This window comes from Fulmarus glacialis, unplaced genomic scaffold (assembly GCF_000690835.1).
Source record: "Fulmarus glacialis isolate BGI_N327 unplaced genomic scaffold, ASM69083v1 scaffold13926, whole genome shotgun sequence".
Lineage (NCBI taxonomy): Eukaryota > Metazoa > Chordata > Aves > Procellariiformes > Procellariidae > Fulmarus > Fulmarus glacialis.
This window is the reverse complement of record NW_009220145.1, coordinates 22,156-36,269: the sequence shown is the minus strand read 5'-3', so window position 1 is coordinate 36,269 and position 14,114 is coordinate 22,156. Positions and strand designations below refer to the sequence as shown.

The following is a 14,114-nucleotide window of genomic DNA, read 5'->3' as shown; positions in this document are numbered from 1 at the left end:
ACAGAGAATAATCTTTATAAGACAGTTGAAAACCAGAATTTTGTCACTCTTTTCTTTTGAAAATAAAAATTTTGTAAATGCATCTAGAATAATCAAGGCTTCATAAATAGTCAAAAAATGCTTTGCTTTCCTTTGTATTAAAAGCTAATTCACAGCATTTTAGCCCATCAAACTTTAGTATGAATTAGATCTTTCCAAATTATCAAAAGCAATTCAATGAATAGCAAACTGAATGAGGAGTTTTGTGGGTTGGGTTGTTGTTTTGTTTTTTTTTTTTTCCCTAAGCCCTGAGATCACAGCTCTTGATTTAATTATAAAATATGGGTCTGTTTTATACCAAGCAGCTTAGAGATTTTTGGCAAACCACATTTCCAACAATAGTGGGGTTTGGTACAAGAATGCAGTTCATAATCAAGTCTGAAATTCTGGACGGAAGGCTTTCTTGCAAATGGGAAAAAAAAAAAAGATGCATAACTCATTGCTGGCTGTCACTGTAGCTTGGGCAACTGTTGGTCTAAGTGCAGCTGGTCTCATGTGAATCCAACTCTGTATTGTACTGAGTCGCTAAACATTAAAACATGTCAAGCAAAGTACATAGTGCGCAACGTGTCCTGATGAACTTGAACTGCTTTAGCAAGTGCTTGATGATCTCTGCCATTACTCTGACCGGAAGTGTGGCTTCCTTCAGCACTGAAAGAGAAGGGAAGTGGGGGAAAAAAAAGAGGGGGGGAGAAGAGAAACCCTATTTAATCTGCCTCTCCTTACATATAAAGTTTTCATATCATTAATTTCTTCTGAACAGAACGGTCAAAAGTTAATTACCCTTAAAACACCACTGAAGTTCTGAAACAGAAAAAAAGGCACAGAAGCATACAGAACCATCTACTTTTTTCCACAGAATAATTCAGTGGTAAGACCAAATTTACCCTCAAACTGCTAACTGAGGATACTACTGACCCCAGAATTAACAAGCCCACTTCCTTCCTGCTTCCTTTCAAATTCTGTAATAAGTCAAAACTATGCAACTCACCTATCATGTTCTTTATCCACCAGATGATACCTGGCTCTGAAGGCAACCAGATGCGCATAATATGCTGGTGCAGGGATGGAAACAGAACGAGTACAGCGTACGTACGTATGACACAGCTGGTAGGTAAGAATCTGCAGTTCATCTGAAGAGAAACGATTGTCATCCCAGAGGACATGGTAATGAGAAGGTCTGCTTGTTCCCTGAAGGCAGATGACACAGCATGTCAGCATTTATAAAACATTTCTTTAAATTTCCACGTCTGCAGGTGAACTGCGGAATAACCATCCGCTTCCCCAAAAGTCACATGTGAGCAATTCTAGATACTCCAGCAAAAGCAAATTTTTCCTTTAAAAAAGCAAACAACCTCCCTCCTTGCTCCCCATATAACTAATCCCTTTGCATTTTTGGATAGGATTGCATTTTATAGAATTTCATCCCTGTTACTGAAATTAAATGATCTTACTGAAATGCACTTTCATCTTGCGAAACTTAGATCTGACAAAAAGCCATCATATAAAGTAGCTTTAGGCAAAATATTAGTAGCTAACAGCAATCTAACTTGTGCCCGTATTTTTTAGGCAATATCAAATGTTGCCTTTCAATACCTGTTGTTGATTAATAGTTTCTGACTGGGAAGAAGAAATCACAAGAAAATGTGAAACTACAATGGTGCTATCTAAATGTATTACTTTTTTCCTAGGAACTGGATGCACATTTCAAGAGAATTTAATGCAAGAGGCAGCTCTGTAAAATAGTCCAAATACCTTGCTACCATTCAAAGCAACATACAAACAGGAGAGAAGCATAAACAACTAAATGCACAGGGTGTGTGCTGCGTATCTATTTAGTTTCATTATTTCTTTCAGTTTTTAACAATGACGGAAGAGCACTGTGGATGGCACAGATGAAAAGCCGAAATACACAGATGGAAGTTGTACCATTTGTCTCCTGTGTAAAGAATGCAGGAGATACCAACAGCCAGTGTTATCTTTGAAAGTTACCATCCCACACAAAATGCTGTACCTGAATACCAGCATGACTACACAGGTAAAAGTCAAACTCTGACGGATGGGTGATTTTTGTGTCCACTGTGGTACCAGCTGGAATGTTTCCGCTTTTTCCAACCTGTGTGAACAGAAAATGCAAATATAGTAAGGCACACACAAAGTTTTTTCTTTTCGGCTGTGTAGTAAGGAAAAAACATAAGGAAAAAAAAATCTGTAAAAAGCAAAAAGTCAAGACATAATGAGCAAAACAAATTTTGTTCAACTGAAAATCTGGATTGTCTCTACTACGGAGGAAAAAAACCCACAAGCTGCAAAATCTTCTTAGAAGTTACCTACAAAGATTAGCTTTTCTGATTAATGTAAAAAGAATTTCCTGCAACTGATTTGTCAAATTCTTTTCACCTTCCCATTCCAGGACAGGTTATTCCTCAGTAACTTTTCTTGTTTATACCTGAAAGAGGACAACCCACAGCTGTAAGACAGGCCTCTCCTTCCCTCAAAAACAGTTTACATCAAAGCAGAACTTAAAAATACTCTTTACTTTAAAACAATTTAACAACTGTAATCGTAGCATGTTATTGATACAAAAAGCACCTTCACGTCAGCATTAAAAGTTAATTATTGCCTTGAAACCTAGTGGGCTTCAAATGCTCACATGGAGAAGCCTGACAGAACGAAAAAGAACATGAAAAACCCTATCTGTGAACAGAGGTTTGCCATTAGGAACTCTCCATTTACAGCAATGACTCCATCCTGGACTTAGGGAGTCTCCTTTCCACCCAGAAAGGTGGATTCAAATATTTCTACATGTATTTCACACAGATGCAGTAACAACTATGAAACACTCATAAAACAATTTGAGATGTTCAGCACTACAAAGAATGTGTTGTGACACTTGATATGCCCAAACCGAACTCCATGTGTTTAAGACATTAGACATCTAAGATACCTTAAAGGTAGCATTAATGGAAAAGAAAGTATTCTTGAAGTGTAGGTTTCACCTTACCTAACAATGTCAGTGTCCACTGTGCAGGTGTCTAGATCTCAGCTGGTAACCCAAGAGTCACTCTATAGTCAATGGCAACCAAATCAGTGAATTCACTAGCGCTAGAATCAGACGAAATGTGCCTTAAAGTGTGTTGGGAATACTAAACAGATCTCCATTTACAACAGAGTGCCTGAGGTAACTGTTCCAGATGTAGACATCTACATTATAAACCCTACACTACTCAGATCAATCTCAACCCTTGAGGATCTTGAGACAGTAAAAAAACTGAAAAGAAACCTGAAAACTTTGATGATGAGCTTAAAAAAGGATGAACAGACTTGTTGAAAGGCACATCCTGCTGACATTTCATAAAAGCTTCTTGCCAGTTTATTATATGGGACAGAAAATGAAGGTTTTCCTTTCCAGGCAGAAAGATCTCACCCACTATGTTATGTAGGTCTTCAAACAAGTCTCCTACTGCTTAAATAAGCAGTAAGTAATAGGTATCTTGGCTGCCTGCTAGATACTTGCCAGTCACAATTAGAACATACCCGTTCGTTTTTATCTGTACAGAAGAGTCTGGTGTGATGCCTTTTCTGCACAACTATAAATGTAATTCCAGGCTGGTAATCCTTTTCTAGTTTAATGCATGCTTCTCTGATAGCCAACAATTCATGATGGAGAACCTGAATCATAAACATAAAGATGTATGATAAACATGAAAGACAACTATCTTACAGATTACTCTTATTTATCTACAGATTACTCTTATTTATCATGTTGCTTCTTGCATTGTCACTCAGAGTAATGAGATGTCAAAGCATGCAGGATCAAACCTTAATTTCTTCACTTAATGAGAACAAATTAGATCACCAGTTTCCTGAGCCAGGCAAGAGCTGGTTCTGCTGAGCTCCAAGCATGGGGCTTGGACTAATAAGCTGTATGTCAAAATCTTTTTAACTGCCAAATACAAATGAACATTTAATTAGGCTGTTGAATATACAACAGCCTAATTATTTTTCAGACTAGTACAAGGGATAAAATCCAGAACTGCTCAACTGCATGCTCTTTCCCAGCTTTGTGAACTCTCATGCTGGACTACAGGTATCAATAAAAACCGAGAGAGAGGGAAGTGCAATAAAACAAAAAGCAATGATTTGGGGTTTGTGTTAATTATAAATCAAAAATTCAGTGAAAAACAGTAATAAATAGGAAAAAAAAAATCAAAAGCTCATACAAAGATTATTTTATTAATTCAAGTTTACTAAGTGGCCTTTACTCCCTTCCCCTTGGATTTTGAGAAGTTGACTAAATTCTGTATGTTTTAATTTACATATAAAAATACTGGAAAGGAAAGTGTATGTAAATATATTTAAAATATATATAAAAATACTTCATAAAATATGGTACTTACAAGCAAGCAAAATAAATACAAGAAAGTATCTGTTGAATTTTATCGGGAATGAATTAAAAGTGCCAGTATGAAAATAAAGCATTTATTAATCCTGGTTAAAAAAGCGGGAAAATTAGCTTACACTTAATTTTTCTTTACTGTTCAAGTTCTATGGGATACAGTTTGACTATCTTGCATAGGTCACAGATATTGAACATAACTTGAGTGCTAAAACTATACTTTATAATTTAAAATTTTGCAAAGGGAAACATTTTAAAGGGGAAAAATATTTTTAAAAAGCTCATGAAAAATATGAAAACACTTTCCCTGCTCTGCTTGGTTAGAATCCAACAAATTTGTTGAGGGAAGATTTGTTGAGGGTATACTTCTTTTCATAACTCCAACTCCATAAAACTACATTACTTCCAGAAAACTACATAATCAAAATAAAAAAAAACACCACCCATAACCAACCTGTTGAAACTGCCCCTCAGAAACGCCATCTCTGTAGAAGATTATACGAGTTGGTTTAAATCTGGTTGATTTGTAGAACTGAATAAGCAACTCCCTGACCATGGCAGCCAAATCTTGAATGATTTCTTGGCGGTGCTGCTGGACCCGAACAGTGGCACAGTATCGATTAGGATGAGCATCCATACTTCCTACAACCTGTTCAAAAAATGCTTAGTATCAAACCAAACTTAAAAGCGCTTTAATGAAGGTATTTCATGAAGATAATTGCATTTTAACAGTATGTTGTAAACTAAGGGGTTGACCTAGCAAAGATGTAGTCAAAATCATGATGTGCTTGGAGAGAGCTTTGAGTTTAGTCTACCCGTGGTAAGACACCCTGCTGAAACGGAAAATTTATTTTAAATCTAGAAGACTGATTTCCTATGTGCACCTACAGACAGTTAAAAAAAACAAATACAATTTGGAGCACTGATACCATGAAACCATTGATTTAGTTAGGACTGCAGCATAGGAATTTGAACTCCTGAAGACCAAGTGCTTTTCTGGGACACTGTGGATGAATCCATAAAACTGAAATGGTGAGGCACCACAGAAATATCCACACCAAACAGACACTGCTCCCCAAGGGAAAGGATTTTTCTGTTTATGAAACATCAAAATTCATATATTGTAAAAGTGGCATGGGACTTAAAAATAAACAGACAAACAAAACAAATCCAAATTCCGTATGTCAAAAATCACAGCTAAGCACATCTCCACCTGGTTTTCCCTGGAGATATATCTGTAACTTTTTAGATCAGGTATTTGTTTATTTAGCACCACAGGCTAAGATACTGCACATACTGTCACCAAAGACCTTCATTATTAAATAAGCCACAGCAGCCATTACAGGTGTTTGACATAAAGCAAGTCAAAGGCCTTTCCTTGTATTTAAGGAGTACATTTCCAAGAGATTACTGCACTTTCTGTGTTGTCAGGAAGCCTAGTTCCCTATCAATAATGCATAAATTCTTAACATTTTTAACTGCTGAAAAAGCAGATTTAAACATGCACCAGCTTATTACAGGTTGCTGATAAATATCAGCTAATAGAAAAGCTCCTCTGTGTATTAGCAGCTCAGGCATTTTACAAACTAATACACACATTTAAGTAATTAGTATCAGAGCAAGCTCTCCAAAGTTTCATTAGATTCCTGCAGAAAAATAATTTATAATACTATGATTAGGCAATCAGAAGAAATGGACCACGAAGGAATTGAAAGCAATAATTGAAAGCATTAGAGCTGAGCAGCAGCAGAGAGGAAGGGTTAAAGATCATTACACAATTTACTCACTGCAGCAATGGAAGGCTTTTTTCCATCTCCAGCTGGCGGATGAGTTACATCTGCACCAAGGAATATGACAGGCTGTTGAAACACTGGTGGTCTGATAAAGAGAAAGCAAATTTGTTAAAGCATCAAGGCTAACACTTAATAAAGCGCGTTATAACTCAAGTAAACAGCGCTCTATACTCTTGCAGTGAATTAGTCAACAATTTGCACTTGATCAGAGTTGGTCACTTGTACTGTGACAGTAATTAAAAGTCCTGATTAGAGTTCTCATACTAAATGCTTAGGCATATTTTTAAAGCATAGCTAATTGTTACTTTTCATTAAAAATGAGTTTTTAAAAAAAAAAATCATTTTTTTAACTTGGAGAATTGCAGCCTTTATTAATTAGACCACAGAAAAGAATAAAAGTTGATTCCTTAGCATCAAATAGCACCTGCAAAAATTAAAGGACTGTGCACATATACTGATGCTATGATTTTGTTTCTGAACAAAAAACCAGCGACGGCAAGGAAGTACAGAAATTGTGGCTATCATAGGTATTATTTTAAAAGTAGTTTTTTTTTTTTTTTTTAAAAAACTATGCTTCAAAGTTTTAAACAAATCTTTAAGTTATTAATCCACTGCATCAAGAGTAGAATACCAAAACACTACATTGAAAGTTTTAAGCTTCAACTCTATTCCTTAATAAAACAATTTAAAACAGGAAATCTTAGGCCACCAGAATTTTTTCATGTGTATGTATGTGGGTGTGTGGGGAACAGTTAAGTAGATAGATTAAGCTGTTTTCAGACCTTCTCTAAAAAGGAATTTGAAGGTAATTGTAACAATGTAACTTACAATGCAATGATACAAATAAATAGTTGTTCTATTCCCATCCCTTCAACCAACAGAAAATAAGAAAGCTCTGTTTTAAATACCCAAAACCTGCACTTTTCCAGAATGCCTAGGTGTTGTGTGTAGTTGTACCATTTTTTTTCCCCTTTACTTAACTCCATTTTCATGAATGCATAGTTTATTGGTATAACGAGCAGAATTCAACTTTCTGGCCACACTGTTGTTGTCAACACATGTCACTTAACAGAGACCTTATGTTTATGAATCCAGCATAAAACTACTTATATGGTGTATTTCTGTTTTGTTTCCACAGCAGTATCTTTAACTCGTTTTTGAAAAATAAAACCAAAAACCAACAAAAAACCCCACTGTGCCTTTTTGAAATGCATGCTCTGTAATATGATGATTTTTATTTGCTTTAATAGGAGTCTCCAACAAGCACATTACCTAGGCTGAGTAAATTTAGTTCAATAAACAGAATTTAACAAGGTACACAAAATCTATATCCCTTCTGATAATGTATTCTTTTTTTCCCTCCCTAAGTACTTGTTGTTGGATTATTTTTCAGCAGCTGCCTTCTGACTAGCCTAAATACGTCGAAGTGAAAATTTGCTTATCTGTACAAAACAGAATGTTGACTTCTTTGAAACAGGCTTCCAAGAATGATGTAGCAGGTTATTCCCTGAGCTCTCTCTACAACTTGAAATGCAATGATTGTAAAAATGCCATCTTTTTACTGACGTAGAAACCTAGTTGTTCATTTTGATTAAAGTAACTTTATATATCTTTATGCTAGCCTTCTCTATCCTGCACAGGTAAGACAAATCAAGCTGTATTTTATGCATTCTTCCATTAGAATTTCTTGTCACCGATTTTTCAATAAAACTGATGAAAAGTTTAAATCTTAGAACTAAGATGATACACAAACCAAATTTAGTTTTTAACAGCAGGATCCCTCCTTTTTTACAAATAAGAAGATATTTATTTCACTCCCACTCAACTATATGCAGGACTTTAGTGACATGTCAGATATACAGAATTCAGTAGTATCAAAGTAACTTCACAGAATATAGTCACAGTGTAACTAAAGCTTTTCAATGTAATACTAATAAGAAATTGCAAGATAAACTGGACCTGGAAACCAATTAAGAGTTTTCTGCTCCCAGCTTCTGGGTTTTGTGGGGGTTTTTTGGTTTTTTGGTTTTTTTTTTGTTTTTTTTTTTTTTTTTTAATGTCTATGTAAGTTAAGACATACAACAAAATGAAGAATCTTGACCACAATTAAACTATACAGGAAAAGGCACTACTATTCAAGATGGTCTCTATTTGTTTCTGAAGACTCAAGGCAACTAAAATACTACAAATTTTTCATTCAAATGAAAGTTGTACACTTCAATGGTCAGATTGCAACAACAATATTTTTATTATAAATTTCCACTGGAACAAGTATTCCTCTCCAGTCTTCGTAACCTAACTTTTGCAGGACTATTTATTAGAAGCCAAAAGATATTTGTTTGAAGAGTCACATAAACTATTAGTGCTATGACTACAGATAAAAGCACCCAATTATCTTAATACGACCTATGTTCTCTTTACAATACAATATCCTCTTCCTCTTTGAAAGATGGCTTACCTTCCCTGTGGCAGTAAAATATTATTTACGCCTCCTAATTTGACATTTATTTTTAAGCAAAGGTTAGACAGAGTTTGCGGTGTTGTTCTTTGCACATTTTTCATCTGAACGCACTGCGTAGCCATTCCCAGCACAGTGTCCCCAACACGCTTCACCTCCGCTGCAAAACGAAGAAAAAACAAAAAAATATTTGCATATTGCAAATCAAACAACGTAGGGGACATTAATTCAATGACAATGGACTACACCTAGAGTTTTAGAAAAGTGGTTATTAAGCTTAAAGAAACAAGAAGAAACCTAACCCCCAAACCCAAGCCCAGCCTCCAATAAATCTCCTCCCAGTTCTGTACTGCTCCACCTGCTGACAGTGCAGTAATTGGGTCCTAAATATAACTAAAGGCACCGGTGGCTTATTTTAATCAAGATCTTTTTTTTTAAATTACACTAATTGTAATTTTAGAGTTAGTGTTTTATCATGAGCATGTAAGAACCTTTGGCTAATGAAGTAGGTAATGTGGATAATATTAGGACGATGAGCACTCATTTCATTATTAACACTGGACTAGTAAGGCAAACTTAATAGTAAGGTGCTGAGTAACATTCAGCCAACCAATTTATCACTGCAAATTTATCACTTGCATAAAAAGTGGCCATTTTAGCAAAATATGGCCCATAGAAACTCCAAAAGAAACTCATTAAGAACTGTACTATTCAAAAGGTTAAAACAAATCCTATTGTTAACAAAATTGAGACTTAAAGGCTTTAAGCGAGCCATACTCTTAACTTAGGCTCCAAGACAGGCTCAGAGAAGATGTAACCCCCCTTTTTTTGAGGCTTTTTGAGGAGCAGGGTGAGAAGAGGAGAAAAGACAGGACTGTAGGTATAGGAAGCGCAAGAGTACGGAAGAGTGCAGGGAGAAAATGGTGATTAGAGGGGGCAGAAAGAACTCTAATTAAAGATAATGACGTGGAAAGCAGATGAGAGTGTTACCACATCCTTTCAGTGGTTAAATGGAGGGAAGAGTCCCCTTTTAATGCCAAGCAGGAAAAGTGAAAATGTCATTTTGCACTGAATTTCTGTTGAACAAATCAGAGACAAGCCACTTCCTTTGCAAGGCTGAATTCAAGGGGGGAAAAAGGTACTATTTCGTTAAGGTTCCTTTTTTAATCTCTCTTTTTATCTTATATGAGATGATCTTGGGAAAAGAAAGTTAGGAAATTATTTTTTGCTATGTTAAATTGGTGAGAGCGAGGGAAGGGATGGGATAAAACAAATCTACAGCTGCTTGGTAGATCTGAGCCATTAGAGAAGAAACAGTCCATGAAGTTACGGGAGAAAAATAGTGGATGCTGCTGCAACTAGGCAAGGTAAGTGAAAAAAGGAGGACGGCAGGACAGGAAAATGAGCAGTCTTACCTATAGGAAGAGCTAGCTAAAAATCAAAATGCACGGTTTATCTAAAACATATTAAAACTTATGTGTATGTGCTATGTAAAATGCACTAATTGTCAATGTCTCCAAAAAACAGTTTAAGTTGCTGAGTTTTCACCTTCCATGCATCCTCATAACCCAAGAGTTAAAAAACTGTAAGAATAGAAAAAATCAATTAGCAAAAATCTCCTTCACTCAACTTTTTTTGCCAAAGGGTGATGGCGTGAGTAAGAAAAGATGTTCTAAAAGCTACACAATTCTTGAAGTCATTACTTCCTCAATCATTTGGAATTTTTAGTACATAAATTATAGTAAATATATTTTAATCCACTGCATATCAATTTCATCAATTTCACAAAAGCCCTGGTTTAGCTTTCTCACTCGCAAACTGCATCTCAAATATAACCAACAGGAAGAATGTGGAAAAGCAAATTAAAAGCATAGACAAAAATAATGAAAAGAATTAAGGTCTTAATATAAAACACCATGCAGCACAAGAATAATAAAATTAATTTATAGCCCATTCCCTAAATGAAATTTATATAGTTAAATCTGAATTAAACTTCTCTCATTCAGATACTTCACAAAAAATACATGAAATTGTGACTGAAACACACACACTCATGATTTGCACTTACTGACCATAGACTGGTGTTTTTCCTGGCAAAATTACTACAACGAGCTGCAGCCCAGTGTAAGTGTTCTTGAGATGTCTGAACATGGGCTCCACACTGTCAGCTCCCTGCGCGTATTTACAGAAGCATGGCTGCCCCTGGATTGGGATTCCTGCATCTCTGGAAATCTTCCTCAACTGTTCTGTAAAGGACCTAAAGGATGTAAATAAATAAATTAGATCCTCAGGTAGCAAAATCCATCTTGATTTTTGTTCTTTTTAATAGAACAATCCTGTTAAACTTGCAGAGTTGCGCTGTCCAAAAACCTGGAAATTTATCCCAAGCGCATCTTTAATTGACTGTGCCTATGTAGTCACTGAAGGAAAGACAGGGGAAGATGAGGAAACACACTGTATAAATAACACCATTACTAAAAACTTCATTTCCAAAGCAAATTCCACCTTATTTGGTCTTTCTACGGGAGATACAGTACATGCAGTGTTTTTGCAAAAACACAGCAACAATCATATTCTGCATAGCCTGCTCTACCATACTCCTGTGTGGTACTACCACTACAGAAATGGCTGGCGTTTCTTCTTCTTCTTGGTGAGGAAAACAACCAACAGAAGTTACCAGCAACTGCATCTCAGCGAATTGATCCAACATCAATAATAATGCACAAGAAAACCTTCCTAGATACCAGAGAAAAGGTGTATCCTGGAGGTGAAGACAAACCTTCTCCAAGGATGGTGCAAAGATAAGTCACCCTTTGATGGAACTGGTCAGAAACGGAGACAACCTAATTTTGTCAGAGGCTTTTATCAGTGAAGACTGCTTCAGGCCCCCTGCTAGCAGGGTATGCCACATTGCAGCCTGCCTCCTTCTCCTGGCTCTTGTTGACATGGCAGCATTTGGCTATCTTTCCTTTTGAAGGGACACCACGAAGACACTGTACCTGTTGTAAGCAAGACAATCAAAAGCACTTCAGTGTAGGAGTCTAGGGCTCTATAAAGTATACCCAGCCTGGAAAGCATCTTCAAAGTCATGGCTTCTCCAGGTTAGATGTCAATGGTGCATGAGTAGTCTGCAAGTCCCATCCCCATAAAACAAAGGCAAGATGAGCATGTAATAAGGCATCACAGTGCAGACTTGTAGAGCGCAGTACTTGGTGCGAGGGACCAACATCCACGCTACATGTGTTTCTGGGATTCTTCATCAGAGTGGCTGTAGTCTGGTGCGGTGGGCTAAACGTCCATTAGTGGCTGAAGCACATCCTCTAGCCCAGTTTTATCCAAAAAAAAAATCCACATTGTACACTCAGGCTGCTCCTTGATGCAGAACATGGTATGGCAATTGGTGACCATCAGGAGCATCACTTCAAACATGCCCTCCTGATCCAAACTAAAACACTAGTGCAGACGCATCCAGAGATGTCCTCCTTCGGCACTTGGTTTAATGACCAGCATAGTAAACATGTGATCCCAGGTAGCAATGCTTAACTGACATAAATGCTGACAAAGCCCATTTTATGATTTTGGAGTGGATGCTCCCATAGGTGTCTAAAAAGTTGCTCGTCTTCACCAAAGGGTGCCAGATAATACAGTCTTACCTACTGCGAGGGTGTGAAGATTTAGTTTCTTCCAAACCCATTGTTAACTTTCATGAATCATAACAATCTGAGCTTCAGCCCTGCAGCTTTTGGCTTCTTGCAGAAAATAGGCACATTAAGCATCTTCCCTGGCAAAACAGGCACTCACCACTATAAGCAGAAAGAGTCAGTGGCAGAATATGCAAGTCTAAAACGGCACAGGTTTTGAGCCTTTAGAAGTCCATCTGTAAGTATGGTGTCTAAGAGGAAAGGTTCTCTCCCTGTTCCTGAGAGGTAAAGCAGGATGATTTTTGAAGACTTTTATGGATTTTGAAGGTGTTTACTCTGACGGATCTACAGCAGCCGAGTCCTACTTGCTCAACAAGATGTAACAAGAGGCAACAAGATGCAACTGGATGCAGCCATATTCCCAGTATGAAGGAATGTCCTTTCACGGTAAGGACAAACTCCATGTAAGCCATCAAATAATTTTATTTTGCCACATTATGTTGAAGACTTCTGCCTATCTCTCAAAACTGACTAACTTCTCCTACGCAGCATTTCCACTAGAAGCAAGCGTGGAAGGAAAAATTCTCCAGCAGCTTACTTCCTGCCGTGTACCTGGAGAGAACAAGTCCCTAGCTTTACACAATGGGAAGAAAAGAAAGAGGTAAGATTCCCACCGTTTGCTCACCACTTCTTAGTGAAAAATTCCCAAGCTATTTGGCAAATCATCTGAAGGAACACTGTTACGGCAATACCATTGTTATGAACAATCACTGTCTTACATTCACCTTACAAAGAGCAGCTGAGTCACCTGCTAGGGCAGCTGTAAGAGCTGCACTTGCCCATGCATGAAGGGAAAACAACTGCATGCAGAAGAAAGAATTAGACAATCCATCTACAAAGACATGCACACTTTCCCTGATCTAGGAATGGTAGATGTCACTTTTCACAATAGTCTTTCAACAATCATGTTCCATCCAAAGATAAAGAAACCAAATTTGAAAGTTTCATTCAAATGCTCAAAGTCAACAAAACAACTAGTCCTACTCATCTTGCAAATACAGCAACTTGCACATTATGGTAACTCTAGAGGGTAGAAAGTTTTAGACAAAAGTTGTATTGCTTTTTAAATTTTTCCTTTTAATTCAGTTCTGCACAAATAAATCTATTCCATATAACCAGGAAGAGAACTTAAGATGACGTACATGTTCGCTTTCACTCTTGACAAATACTCAGTGATAAACACCCGTCATTACATCATTTCAGTCATCTTAAACTCTGTCCTAAGACCTCACTGGTCAGAAACCTGCCATATAGTATATATTGCTTTTGGTAAGTCTGATTTGGAGGATTTCAGGATGCTAGCATTGAAATCATATTGGCATCATTCAAAACACAATGGCAACATTCAAAACAGAACTTCAAAAGCACTGTTAAAGACGTATTGCCATACGTTAAACAATTTAACAAAATATATACTCTAAATAAATAAGTGAAATGATGGTATTTCCACACATAATAAATAGTAAAATCACCATCTTACGAAACACACTTACTTAAGATGAACTTCAGTGCATTGGCGCTGGGGAGCAAAGCATGCAATTGCCCAAACCTTTATTTCAATTCCAGTGTGAAACTGTTTATTCCTCATGTCCCAGACTCCTTGAACTGGTGTAGCAATTGCTTTATTCTGGAAGTGGAAGGAAAAAAAACAAAACCAAAACACTAATGCAAAAATTGGTTCGTGCTAACAAAAATCAGTTATGCTTCTACTTCCCTCCGACTAG

General features: G+C 36.9%; 1 protein-coding gene across 1 annotated transcript in view; it reads right to left on the bottom strand.

Annotated features, from left to right (window-relative positions):
- Positions 1–323: 323 nt before the first annotated feature.
- The window catches only part of AGO2 (argonaute RISC catalytic component 2), a 32,796-nt gene continuing 19,005 nt past the window's right edge, over positions 324–14,114 (bottom strand). The window contains 9 exon segments of the mRNA XM_009580663.1: positions 324–690; positions 1,031–1,230; positions 2,054–2,155; positions 3,577–3,711; positions 4,893–5,087; positions 6,226–6,316; positions 8,690–8,849; positions 10,762–10,946; positions 13,884–14,017. Of these exon segments, the coding sequence (XP_009578958.1) occupies positions 582–690; positions 1,031–1,230; positions 2,054–2,155; positions 3,577–3,711; positions 4,893–5,087; positions 6,226–6,316; positions 8,690–8,849; positions 10,762–10,946; positions 13,884–14,017 (1,311 nt within the window). The 3' untranslated portion in view covers positions 324–581.